At 44.7% G+C, this 12,816-nt stretch overlaps 1 protein-coding gene across 4 annotated transcripts in view; it reads right to left on the bottom strand.

Moving 5' to 3' along the window:
- The window catches only part of EGFLAM (EGF like, fibronectin type III and laminin G domains), a 199,471-nt gene that overhangs the window by 20,509 nt on the left and 166,146 nt on the right, over nt 1-12,816 (bottom strand). For all 4 annotated transcript variants that reach the window (XM_023216574.2, XM_023216575.2, XM_023216576.2 and 1 more), the window contains 2 exons: nt 9,407-9,523; nt 6,222-6,402 (listed from right to left, as the gene is read on the bottom strand). In XM_023216574.2, coding sequence (XP_023072342.2) covers nt 6,222-6,402; nt 9,407-9,523 — 298 coding nt within the window. The remainder of the gene's footprint in view (nt 1-6,221; nt 6,403-9,406; nt 9,524-12,816) is intronic.

Raw genomic sequence — 12,816 nt, 5'->3', positions numbered from 1 at the left:
ATTAGAGGTTTGAGCCACTGTGCCTGGCCAACGTGATTATATTTTAACCTAACCCCATACCTAATTTTTTTGCTTTTATTGAAAAAAATTTAATTGACACATAATAATTGTACATATTTATGGGGTACATAGTGATGTTTTGATACGTATATAGTGATCAGATCAGGGTAATTAGTGTATCCATCCCATCTCAAAATGTATCATTTCTTTGTGCTGGGAACACTCAATGTCCTCCTGCTAGTTATTTGAAACTATTTATTATTGTCAACTATAGTCATCCTATAGTGCTTCGGAACACCAGAACTTATTTCTCCTACCTCCCTGTAATTTTGTATCCTTTAATAAATCTCTTCCTCTTCCCCACTTCTCTCTACCATTTCCAGTATACTTAATTTTTTCTACATTGCCTTTTTTCTGTGGCAATAGCCTTACTGATTAGTTGAAATGTGTTTTTTTCATTTTCTTACATTTATACCTAAAAGCCTGTGCCATCTGGTGACACACACACACACACACACACACACACACACACACACACACCCCAGTGGACAGCAGCCTCCAAGCCAGAAGCCCTGCAGTCCAGGCAAAGCAAAATTTCCATTTGAGGAACTTGGAATTCCCAATAGACTGAGTTGGTCAGGTGTGGTGGCTCATGCCTATAATCCCAGCACTTTGGGAGGCCTAGGCAGGTGGATCACCTGAGGTCAGGAGTTCGAGACCAGCCTGGCCAACATGGTGAAACCCTGTCTCAACTAAAAATGCAAAAATTAGCCCGGTGTGGCAGGGCATGCCTGTCATCTCAGCTACTCGTGAGGCTGAGGCAGGAGAATCGTTTGAACCTGGGAGGCAGAGGCTGTAGTGAGCCGAGATCACATCACTGCACTCCAGCCTGGGGTGACAGAGTTAGACTCCATCTCAAAAAAAAAAAAAAAAAAAAAAAGAGTTGAAGGGATCAATGTTTCTTTCCCACGTTCACAGGACCTTAGCAAAGGAAAGGGCCCTGTGGGCATGGAAGGCTAACTTCCCCAACAAGCAGGGCTCCTCTCAGCAGCATCCCTGATGGATGTCCATCCCGCAGGAGCAAACACTTCCCACAGTGAGCAGCTCACTCTTAGACAAGGTAGCACGCTCCTGTGCTGGACCATTCTACTAGGCATAGAGATCTTTATTATAGTATGCTGACTGTAGCCACAAAGTGAAAACAAACAAAACTTTCCCTACACTAGCAACCCTTCAACTATCTGAAGACCAACATCTACATTAAACACCCCCAGATCTCCCATTCTGGGGGTGTTTAATGATATACCATCCACAGAAAAGAAATTCCTCTGAATTTGGCTCTTGCAGTTGGTTTAAACGTTTTCTAAAGGAAGTTATCCTTTGCATTTTAGTGCATAAGTACATCAAAGCATGACTCTAATCATCTTATACTTTTTATTTTTTGAGATAGAGTCTTGCTCTGTCACCCAGTCACCTAGGCTGGAGTGCAGTGGCATGATCTCGGCTCACTGCAAACTCCGCCTCCCGGGTTTAAGTGATTCTCCTGCCTCAGCCTCCCGAGTAGCTGGGATTACAGGCATGCACGACCACACCTGGCTAATTTTTGTATTTTTAGTAGAGATAGGGTTTCACCATGTTGCCCAGGCTGGTCCCAAACTCCTGACTTCAGGTGATCCACCCGCCTCAGCTTCCCAAAGTGCTGGGATTACAGGCATGAGCCACCACACCTGGCCTGACTCTACTCATCTTAAAAGCATATATTGTCATGCGATATCAGAGCATCTAAACGTTTGGTTGTCCTAGGGTTTGTCTTTGCAGGCATTACTAAGCTGCTTCCTTAGCCATAGACATCTTATATGACCATGTGACTGACAAGGAATGCACCTTGCTAGTTTTAAGATGGAGATGACTTTTCAAATGGTGTCACCCTGGCTCTCCTATGCTCCTGTTTCCCTAACAAAGGTTCAGGAATCTTGGGAACCATCTTAGAATTGTGCTATTACAAGTTCCAATTACTAAAGGAGGAAATGACCAGAATGAGGAACTGGGAACAGCCAACATGGTCATTAGCTGAAGGACTGCAGCGAAGGGTCTGGGTATTTGTTTAATGTGTATGTTTGCATGTTTCACTCTTTAATTCATCTGTAAGATAAACAGAATTGAAATTTTTTTCCTATATAACAACCGAATTACTTGTGTAACAATAACCTCTCTTTTCCAATTAATTTGAAATGACTTATTTTTAATATATTAAATATGCTTTTAACATATTAAATATATTAAAATAATTAATATATTAAAATTTTATGTTTAGTATTAAATATTATCATATTGCTAATATAATTTAGTGTTTAAAATCAAATATTAATATATTAATATTAAATATAAAATTTAGTATACTAATTTTCAATACATTAAATGATAAAAATTTAATATATTAAATTACATTAAAGAGAAATTTCCTTTAGTATGCATAATTTATGTGTTTTATTAATTTGTGGTTTATATACGGAGTTTTCTTATATTTGTAGAAGCTTTTTTTTATATATACACTGGGACCAAAGACAAAAAAATCACCCAAATCAGACCCTGGAACATGATGTTACTCAACTAAACACAACATAAATGCCCTAAATGTTGCATGTGTGGTAGGTCAGTATTGATCAGGCAGCACTGGATACTTAACGACCATGCGCCCCGATGGGTACATGCGCTAAGCCTAGCTTTGTCTCAACAGCTGTTGGCTGTCTTGTGCGTGGCCACCTGCTGTAGAGAAACACCGCCATCTAGTGGTCTGTGGGATCCTTCACAGTCTGAATTGAAGCTGTTCTAGTAACACAGGGAAGGGAAGGGCCAAAGCTTAGTTTCCCAGGTGACTTGTCCACTATTGACTGGGAGAACCCAGAGAAAACATCTGCGCCCTGCATTCACCTCTTAGACACTCAGAGCATAGCAAAGGCTCTGAGAAATTCTGCAGAAGAGAGAGAACTGTCTGTTTACTCAGGATTATCCAAATGTATTTCACCATAGAAGCCTCCTCCCATTTTGTGTACGTGAATGCGTGTGTGTGTGTGTGTGCGTGTGTGTGTGTACAAAGCAGCGATTAATATTCCTCAGAACTTAGTTTTTTACATGTGCTTTGTGAAATTCTTCTAGAACATTTTAGTAACTTACTTAGACACACAAGCTCTGAGGAACTGGGACACAAGATGGGTCCACTTGGATGCAAGTAAAGAAAAAAGGAAAGAAATCTCTAAATATGGAAGTAATTTTTGATGGGGAAGGCCTTGTTGAGAAAAAAAGGGGCCTAGGTGTTGGGGTAATGCATAGGGTGCTGAGGTTTAGGGTGGGGAAGATGCCTGAAAGTCAAACCCACCAATTGGAAGGTCAAACCTTACGTTTTTTCTTGGCACCGGAAGTCATGGCTGGGAGTAAGAAGAACGTCTGGCTTCTGTCCTGGTGGGTCTTGAAGGTGGGACAGACAGGTTTGAGTTTCTGCAGTGGCCACTGCTACAGGAAGCCTGTGGCATCCCAAGAGCCTCTCAGATGCTTAGTGGGAGCTCGGTGCACCCCTCGGTCTGGGTCAGGCTCTCCTGTTCCTGCCTCCAGCCTCACAGGGAAAAGTGGGGGCCCTGAAACCACCATGTAGTCTAAGTGCCTGGAACTGCTCCAGGATTTGTCTGAGTTTCTGGCCCCTGCTCTCCTGGGTTACCAAGAGGTGGGAACAAGTGTCAAATTGTCCAACTACGGCCCTTGTGGAACTCACTTGCCACACCATCTGATGCAGCTGAAAAGACCCAGACTCACTGACGATCCAGAAAATGAAATTCCTCATGAAGAAAGGCCCTTTGGTATGGACTGGATGAGGCCTGATGCTGGTTATTTCTATACCATTTTACTCCATGTAAAAGGACTGGTTTAACTTCTGTAGGAATACTGGGAACAGGTTCTTGCTTTTAAAACATGGTTTGATTATGAGGCAGAACAAAACTCCAACTCTGAAATATATGAGGCTAAAAATCACCTTGCTGAATGAGACAGGATTCTTTCTGACAACCAAAGACGGCTTCTCACCATTCTTGGTCTTTCAAACCAAGGATTTACCCAAACTTTCTATGCATTCTCTTGCATCTCTATGGAACAACATAATTGCCCATTTCTTTTCCTTTTCTTTCCAATCTTTACAATGGGACTAAATGCTTTCCCCAATATTATAGCAGTTGGCATGGCAACTGCCCACAATTGGTACCTGCTGGAGCCTGGAAAAATTGTTGCAGAGCCCCGTTAATCCTCTCCAGTCATTATGATGGGAGAGGAAATTACGGCGTAAGGGCCATACCTCTGATATATGAACCTTCTTAGGATTTGCAAAGGATGCCATCTTCCCAGAAGCAGTATCTTGATTTCAAAACACAATCAGATACTGATTCAACATGGAGGGTGACTGCTGGCTCATCTGGATTCCACTCCTGGTTCTAGACTGCTTTGCAGGAAAAGAGGCCCCAGTGTCCTGCAGTTCCCTCTGCCATCATCCATTCTCACAGATCTTGCCAGATCCAGGTGCTCACTGGGATCTGCCCCAACCTTCTGGTAAGATTTGCTTCTCATTGAATCTGAACCTATAGTTACAAAGCTGTAAATGTGAGCACTTTATCTCTGTTATGGTTGATGTTCTGCAGCAGGAAATGAGGGCTAACGAGATCACACATTATCCTTTCTTTCTCTCTTTCATTTCCAATGCTAAATGTTCATCTAAGTCTGGGATTTATATATTGATCATTAATGTTAGATATAAGGCAGGTATGAACTCGAAGCTCCTGTGGTAAAATTGGAGACTTAGGCAATTCAAACACTGATGTGTGAAATCCAAACCCAATTTTCCGAATGAATGAGCCACTCTTCAGCTAAATCTCTGCAAGTACAACCTATTAGCTAAACAGCAATTTGCTTGTTAGGATTATAATCAGGGTAATTCACAAATGAATCAATTACTCTTCCTTGTTAAAAATACATTTCATGATTTGCCATGTAGATTTCAAAATTCATTTAAATATAAGAAATACTACTAAGTCTTCCAATTGGCAAATTGGCATCTTTCATATTTTCCAAGACTGCTGCGGAATGACTTCTCCTACTATTCCATATACCAACATAACTACCTGTAATTTATAGTTCTCCTCTAAGCCCTAATTCTGATAAAAATCAAGAACCTGGAAATAGGAAAGACAGTGCATGTTCCTTCAGAGGCTCATTGCTTTATTTCCTCCAGGTTTTTGTTTTTGTTTTTTTAAAGTTCTTGGGCAGGTGAGGCCACACTGAGACTGAAAAACGAAGGCCCAACATGATGGATGTATGTGGGAAGCCTATTCTAGATACCAGGGCCATGTCCTCCATTTCCCATAAGCAGGTACGAAAAGCAAGTCCAGCAGGGTCTCATGGTCTATGACCTGCCCTGGCTTTCAGTCTAGGGCAAGATGGAAACTGAGTAGCCCACAGCACCTGCTAATGGATTTTATTTTTCTCCCCATGAATAATAATGACCAGTATTGGTTGGTTGCTTGAGTACTCACCAGGCCCTCTTCTAAATGCTCTGGATACATTGTCTCATTTAGTCAACACCACAACCCTCTGTGTTAGACACACAATAACACTGTTATTATTATTCCCATTTTACAGTTGAGAAAACTGAGGCACAGCAATTTGATAGCCTAGAAAATAGCACTATACAGAAGGCTATGCATACTTTAGTTTGGAGCAACTAATGTATAATTTGTGTTTTTGCGTATTTGGGCAAGGTTTCTCTTATACAGCACTCACAGACAGGGGTCAAAATATTCATCAGTCTACAAAGCATAGGCATCCATCTATCAGGACAGGCTCCAGGCGTGGCTCAGGCGCAAAAGTCCTGGAAACCCCTACTCTGTTGTGAGTTAACTCTTAGGTTGCTAGACCATGAAGCGATTCTCAAGGAAGGAGCCAGGGCAGAGGGTGGGAAACCTATTTATCCACTGTTAGCAGAAGTATTTCAGCATTTAATTCTTATTAAGGAATTATAGTAGTTTATAAATAATCATCTAATAAGGTATTGAAATAATTGATCAAAATAACCAGTATGGCTGTACCACTGTTACAACTCTCCCATTAAGAGTTGTGGTCCCCCAGTTGACTGTCCATTCCCTCCACTCCCTCCAGGGAGCTGTGCCTCAGACCCCTGAGTGTACCTTTCTGGCAGTGAAGCCCCTCAAAGCCCAAGGGGCAGTCACAGTCATAGCCCTCCTTCCTGGGCCGGCAGCTGCCCCCATGGGCACAAGGGGCCCTCACGCAGGGGTGGGCTGCATTCTCCACATTCACTCCGGAGGTGAAGTCATGCTTCACATGGATGGTTCGGTCGTTCAGGATGATCTTGGGAGAGAAAAACGTAAAGAAATTCAGGAATTGAGAAACATCTTTGTAGTCTTCTAAAGCTTCCCTTAGCACATTAACCTGAGCTACACATATAGAGATTAAACAAAAAAATTTTTAAGTCCAGTTTCTACTTTTTCTTTTTTCTGAGATGGAGTCTTGCTCTGTTGCCCAGGCTAGAGTGCAGTAGCACAGTCTTGGCTCCCTGCAACTTCTGCCTCCTGGGTTCAAGAACTTCTTCTGCCTCAACCTCCCAAGTAGCTGGAATTAGAGGCACCTGCCACCATGCCTGGCTAATTTTTGTGTTTTTAGTAGAGATGGGGTTTCACTATATTGGTCAGGTTGGTCTCGAACTCCTGACCTCAGGTGATCCACCCGCCTCAGCCTCCCAAAGTGCTGGCATTACAAGCGTGAACCACCGTGCCCAGCCCAGTTTCTACTTTTATAGTCTTGGCATCTATGCAGGAGCTGAAGTGATCTCAAGTTGATCCACTTGGGAGAATCTGTGGAGTGAAGCGCTCCTCGGGTTCCAGAAGACCGGCCGCTCGATTAGGTTGTAAAGAAGTCCCAAGAACTACAAAGTTCAGATTTCAACCCAGTTGCACATTAGAACCACCTGGGGGGCTCTTAAGAAATACTAATGCCCAGACCCGCCCATTCCCATTGAACCAGAATCTCTGAAGGTGAGACCAAGTTGTCAGTAACTTTAAAAAGTTTTTGAGAGTCACCTCAGAAGATGCAGCCGAGGTTGGGAGACACTGGTATATAAAGGAGAGCGGGGAGAGTACAAAACACAGAGTTACGGAGGCGGAGGTCAAACAGGGCACCCTGGCTCCCGGTGCCTGTGGAATCCAGAGACACTTCCTAGTATACTCCTGTATGTTTCCAACTAATGTTCTCAAGAAGTCTCCTAAAATTTCATAAGCTGGACCCCCCCGATTGTCCCACTCACTCCTGCCATCCTCCTTCCCTGATGTTCCTGAATCCCCTCCCTCTGCACATTCCCTTCCCCAGTTAAGAAACAAAAGTGAAACACAGGTCACATTCTTTACCCTCCCTGTACATGGATTTACTGGCGCTCAAGAGCTCCCTCGCACCTTCTGCCCTGCAATGTGCCTCTAGTGAAACTGACAAATTATGAGGAAGGGCTACCTGGTACCCCAGCCCCCAATAAATGGATCCAACGTTACCAGCCCTTGATTCAGAATATGGATTTACTTTGAACGATTGCTGGCTTTGCAGAACTTGGAGACAGAAAGAACGCCTCCCAGGGGAAGCCCCACTGCCCAGGGTTATAAGAGGTTAGCAATGGCACTTCCTGCCACGAATCTAAGCTTCCAAAGGCTTGCCTGGCCCTTGGAGAGCACTGGGAGAGTTAAGAGAAAACTCTTCCCCAGTCCTGAATCTGAGAAGCTGCTAGAAAGTAGGCAGGATCCTTCTACAATCTCCTCCTTTCATGCTGCAAGTGAAGGACCGTAAGACTGCATAATATGTGCTGAGACAAGCCAAGAACAGCACTGTTCACTACAGCACATGGCCAAGCCCGTGAATCAGGCAGGAGAGGGTGGTCCTTCTAGCAGGAGATAGGGAGAGGGTTGTGTGTACTGGGTGAAGGGGAGGGCACAGCCTGAGAAGAGCGGGCAGAGGATGGATAATGTCTTGGCATCCCAGCTTGTTTCCTAGGTGAGAATTTGAAACACCTGGTTAAGCATGGCCAATCCCACTCATGGGGGAGAATGGTCTGAACTAAGGTGTCACATACCTCAAAGTTCAGTAACAAAGGGAAACACATGACTGTCAGCAAATGTTGACTGGGCCTGACACTGTGATGGGAGATAAGATGGCCACAGCCCCAGGGGCCCTTTTCAGTGAGAGGAGGGGCTCCTTCATCATTCCTCCTTCACCTTAGCCTCCCTCATGCTCCATCAGGATCCTTTAGCCACCATTGGCCACGAAAGGAAAACAGGACGAAGCTAATATCCAGGAACTAAACATGCTTTTCTTTAGATCCTTGTTCTCCCAGTGTTCAGTGGTTCTGCCCGCCTGGGCTGGGGAGTCAAGCAGGTCTGTTGCACAGAGCGTGTCTTCATAACCACAGAGATCATGGGCAGCCCCATGAGAAGGAATAAAAGACAGAGAGCAGGCCAGAAGCAGTGGCTCACGCCTGTAATCTCAGCACTTTGGGAGGCCAAGGTGGGCAGATCACAAGGTCAGGAGTTTGAGACCAGCCTGGCCAACATGGTGAAACCCCATCTCTGCTAAAAATACAAAAATTAGCCAGACGTGGTGGCAGGCGCCTGTAATCCCAGCTATTCGGGAGGCTGAGGCAGGAGAATCTCCTGAACCCAGGAGGTGGAGGTTGCAGTGAGCCGAGATGACGCCACTGCGTTCCAGCCTGGGTGACAGAGTGAGATTTGGTCTTAAAAAAAAAAAAAAAAAGACAGAGAGCAGGGGAGCAGGGGAGTCAGTATCTTTTACTGAATGTTTTTTTATTTTTTTCCTGAACCGTCTAGGGAAAAACTCTTGATGCTCTTAAGAGCTTGGTTACATGATCAATGAACACCAACTGCTAAAGTGTGGGGGTGGGGATGAGCACTGGCTCTAACGTTGAGCAAACTGCAAAGTACCGCCGAAGAGAAGCGCAGAGCCAAGGTTGCTGTTCACCTCCATCCACTTCCTTCCCTCCTGTGGAAGTATCTGCAGACACCTGATGCCATTTCACTCCCTCAGCAGTCCTAATATAGTTTGGTAGATTTGCTGTAAAAATTCACCATCACCAAGTAGCATTCATGGAATGTCTGCTGGGCATAGACCCAGGAGCAGACGTTATAAGAAAGTGAGGTTGGAAAGCCATGCTGCAGGCATTAAAATACAAAATCTTAAAAACGTTAAAACTTTCTCAAAGTGTCTTTCTTGGGTGCAGCGGATGACACCGATCGCAATCCTCACTTTCATTGTCCACAGTCTGGGTGGCCCAGTAAACATGAGGAAGAGATGCCTGTACCTTCTGGATGCTCCCGCTGAAAGGCTTCAGGACACCTGAATTCTTCTTCACATCATCATAACTGGGGACTCCGCCAACAAAAATGTCTGTGTTGCACTTAATCTGTGTGAAGCCTCCCTGCCAAGAGGTTAAAAACAAAGCATGGTATAACTTTCAAACAGATGCTCACAATGATCAAATGGGTCTTCGATTCCCTGTTGTGGAACAAAATGGTAGACAGAGCCTGAAGCCCCACACGACAATCTGTCTACACATGGGCTTCACCCTCACAGTGCTTCTCCCGGACACTCTCACGGTGCTCCACCTGCCTGCATGTTGGTGAAAGTTCTCATGTCTCTGAGACTCCGTTTCATTGTCTGCAAAATGGGAGTCATTGTATCTACCTCATAGCTATGTCATGATGACTGTGGCAGACTGCGCTACTGTTCACAGGTACCCTCCCCACAGGAAGGTTGCCTCCAACCTGTCGGCTGGCTCCGATGAGCTTGTGTGACTTCCTATAGCCAATAAAACATGAGCAGAAGAGAAAAGAATCACTTCTGGGCAGAGGCTTTCAGAGCCAGAGTAGTTCACCATGCCCTCTTCTCCTTCCCTCTGTTCCTTCAGCCCGGATCTCAGATTAGAGCTGCAGCTAACCATTGGTGGGTATGTATCATGAGTGAGAAATAAACCCTTGAATTTGAGAGCTCTGGGAATGAACACATTTTAGATAATGTTAAGTTATTATTTCCTTTGATTTACAATAAAATAAATACAAATAGTAGCAGCTTTGATCATTTATTTAACAAATATTATTGGGCGCTTACTATAATATGCCCCATCTACTATGTTAAGTGCTGGACAAAGAGCAGAAAATAAGAAAGACCCAGTCCCTGCCCTGCAGGGGTTTACGCAAGTAGGGAATACAGACAAGCAAAAGAGCAGGTGAGATCAGCACTGGTAAGAACTGTACAGGTGGCTATGGGTGCACCGGGGTGCTGGACAAGGGAGTCTCATATGCTACCCTAGACACAGGGAGTGGGGGAGGTGGTCAAGGAAGAGTTAACATTGTAGAAACTGGAAGACATTGGGGCTTAGAGGGAATGTGACTATAAGGCACAGGCGAGAAGGGGCCAGAGCATGCAGGGCCTTATACGCCACATTAGGAGCATGAACTTTACCCAAAAAAACAGTGAGATTTAAGCAGGAGAGAGAGAGGTCTGTGCTTTGGGAGATCATTGGCCAGAAGGGGGAGAATGAATCTGGGGTCATGACAAGGGTAGAGAAGACGAGACAGGCGAGCCATGGAGGAGGAAGCTCTGTTTATCTTAGGGAGCGCCCACAGTGGCTGGGTCCAGCCAGGTAGCCCAGGGAAATTTCAATTAGATTAACTGACCGAAGTGCCTTCTGTCAATAGCCTTCAGGCAGCTTTGAGGGTTCTTACTTAACTAGGAGGTTATCAAAGAAGCATAAAGGCTTTCAGGAATTCTTGTGGCCCAGAAGAATACTGAACCAGTCAGGAACTGTCACCACAAACCCACAGGCATCTTTCTCTTGTCATTGCTTTTACCCAAAAGCTAAAATAAGATGGAAAGAGGAAAGGAGGAAGGACACAGGGTCAAGGAGGTTTCAGAGCAGCTGGCTGCTAGGAAAAAAAACTGCATTATGGCTGTGTCCAGCAGCGGGGCCTCGTGGAGTGAGGAGCAGTTCCTTTTGGCTGCTCATCAAAATCCTCGTCCAACACCCTCCTGCTGACAAGTGGAAGGGCTGCAGCTGCCATGCCCAAGGGGCACCGCAGGAGAGAGGCAAACAGACCCCACCAAAGCCAGGCCTGCTCTGCAGTGAAGGGTTTTATGCCTGGATCCTACACTTTGGCTTGGCTGGAAGCAGTTTGCAAAGCTGAGCAAACCTCCGGGCTGGAGTTTCCTGAAAGTCTCAGAAGCACTGCTCTTCCATGCGTCTTGCATAGTCAGACCCAAGCCCAGGCTTCTGATATTTCTCAGTGCTGCCAACTGAGCAGCCTGGTGGTCAGGTTTAGTCTGCGCACAGGCTCTTAGGTGCTTAGGTCCTGGGTTAGCCCCTCAGAGTGTACTCTAACCCCTGCCCTCATCTGTCTCTGAGCTCTAAGACCACTGCCCTGCCAGTCACACTTCGAACATGATATGGACAGCGGGGGAACAGAATTCCTTGTGGAAAAGACTTGATGAAGGTTTAGCATACGGAGATCAGGCATTGGCCTTCCCACTCCTGGCTCACAGTAGACTCAGCAGAACGTCCCTCCAATGCACACACCAAAGCCACACCTTCCTGTGGGTGCCTTTTGCTTTTCTTTTGCTTTAAAACTCCAGTCAGCTCCATTCACCCACATGCCACCAAAGGTCAAAAAGTAAAAATGGAGGGTGCAGGTGCCACCATATTGGCTTCATGCTCTCTTGCTGATGTGCAGTGATAGAAACTCTGAGGTGTGGTTTTTACCTATGTGTCATCTCTTAAATCCTAATAGTAAATGAAGCATCCTGAAGAGTAACTTATTTATAATCATGGACCCTGCCCCTACTGTTTACAAATGTTCCCATCCTCAGCTTTTGTTCCTGTTTTATAGATGTTTGCAACTAAGATCTAGAGAGATATAATTGAATTTATATCATTAAACCAACAGACAGCCAGGTGCATTCTTGTGAGCTTCTAATTCTGTCTTGGAGTAAAGTCGGCTGTTAGAATGTTCTGGATTGCACCAGAATTGACTTTGGTTCTCCATTTAAAGTCAATTTCCCTTCATCCCTTCCTTTCTTCCCTCCCCCTCCCTTCCTGCCTTCCACAGATATATATGGAGCATTTTCTAGGTGTGAAGGGTGCCCACCTCTTGACACAGAACCCAATTTGGGATTCCCCTCGCTCCCAAGGAGGTCCAATTGGTTCCAACTGGTCCTCCCACTGCAGCAGCCCCTCAGGCTGGCTTCTGGACATATGTGACCCTCTTTCTTCTCTCTCCAATCAAGTACCTCTTTCCCCAGCAAAAGTCCCTTTTCCTTCCTTTTCTTTTTTCTACTAGTCTATTTGCTTATTAGTATACCCAAATTTGTCAATGTCCTTTGCAAATCTTCCTTTGCACAGAATGAAAACTGGTGGGAAGTAAGATATTGGCAAATCTAAAGTCCCCTCTATTTTTGAGGAACTGTAAACTGTGTGTGTGTTTGCAGAATCCTAGCAGGCTATAGTTTAAAGCAAATCTCCCTGACTTCCTCCTAAAAATGTTATTTTTCTTTGTATATGACCTTGGAATTAAAATCATGGAGGAAAGTTATAATCTTGAGTAGAAATCCTATCCTCTTGAGTCCATAACCATACACTATTCACTACCACCACCACTACTATTACTACTACTACTACTACTACTACTACTACTACTACTACTACTACTACTACTACTA

The sequence above is a fragment of the Piliocolobus tephrosceles genome, chromosome 4 (genome assembly GCF_002776525.5).
Source record: "Piliocolobus tephrosceles isolate RC106 chromosome 4, ASM277652v3, whole genome shotgun sequence".
NCBI lineage: Eukaryota > Metazoa > Chordata > Mammalia > Primates > Cercopithecidae > Piliocolobus > Piliocolobus tephrosceles.
This window is presented reverse-complemented; position numbering and strand designations above follow the sequence as displayed.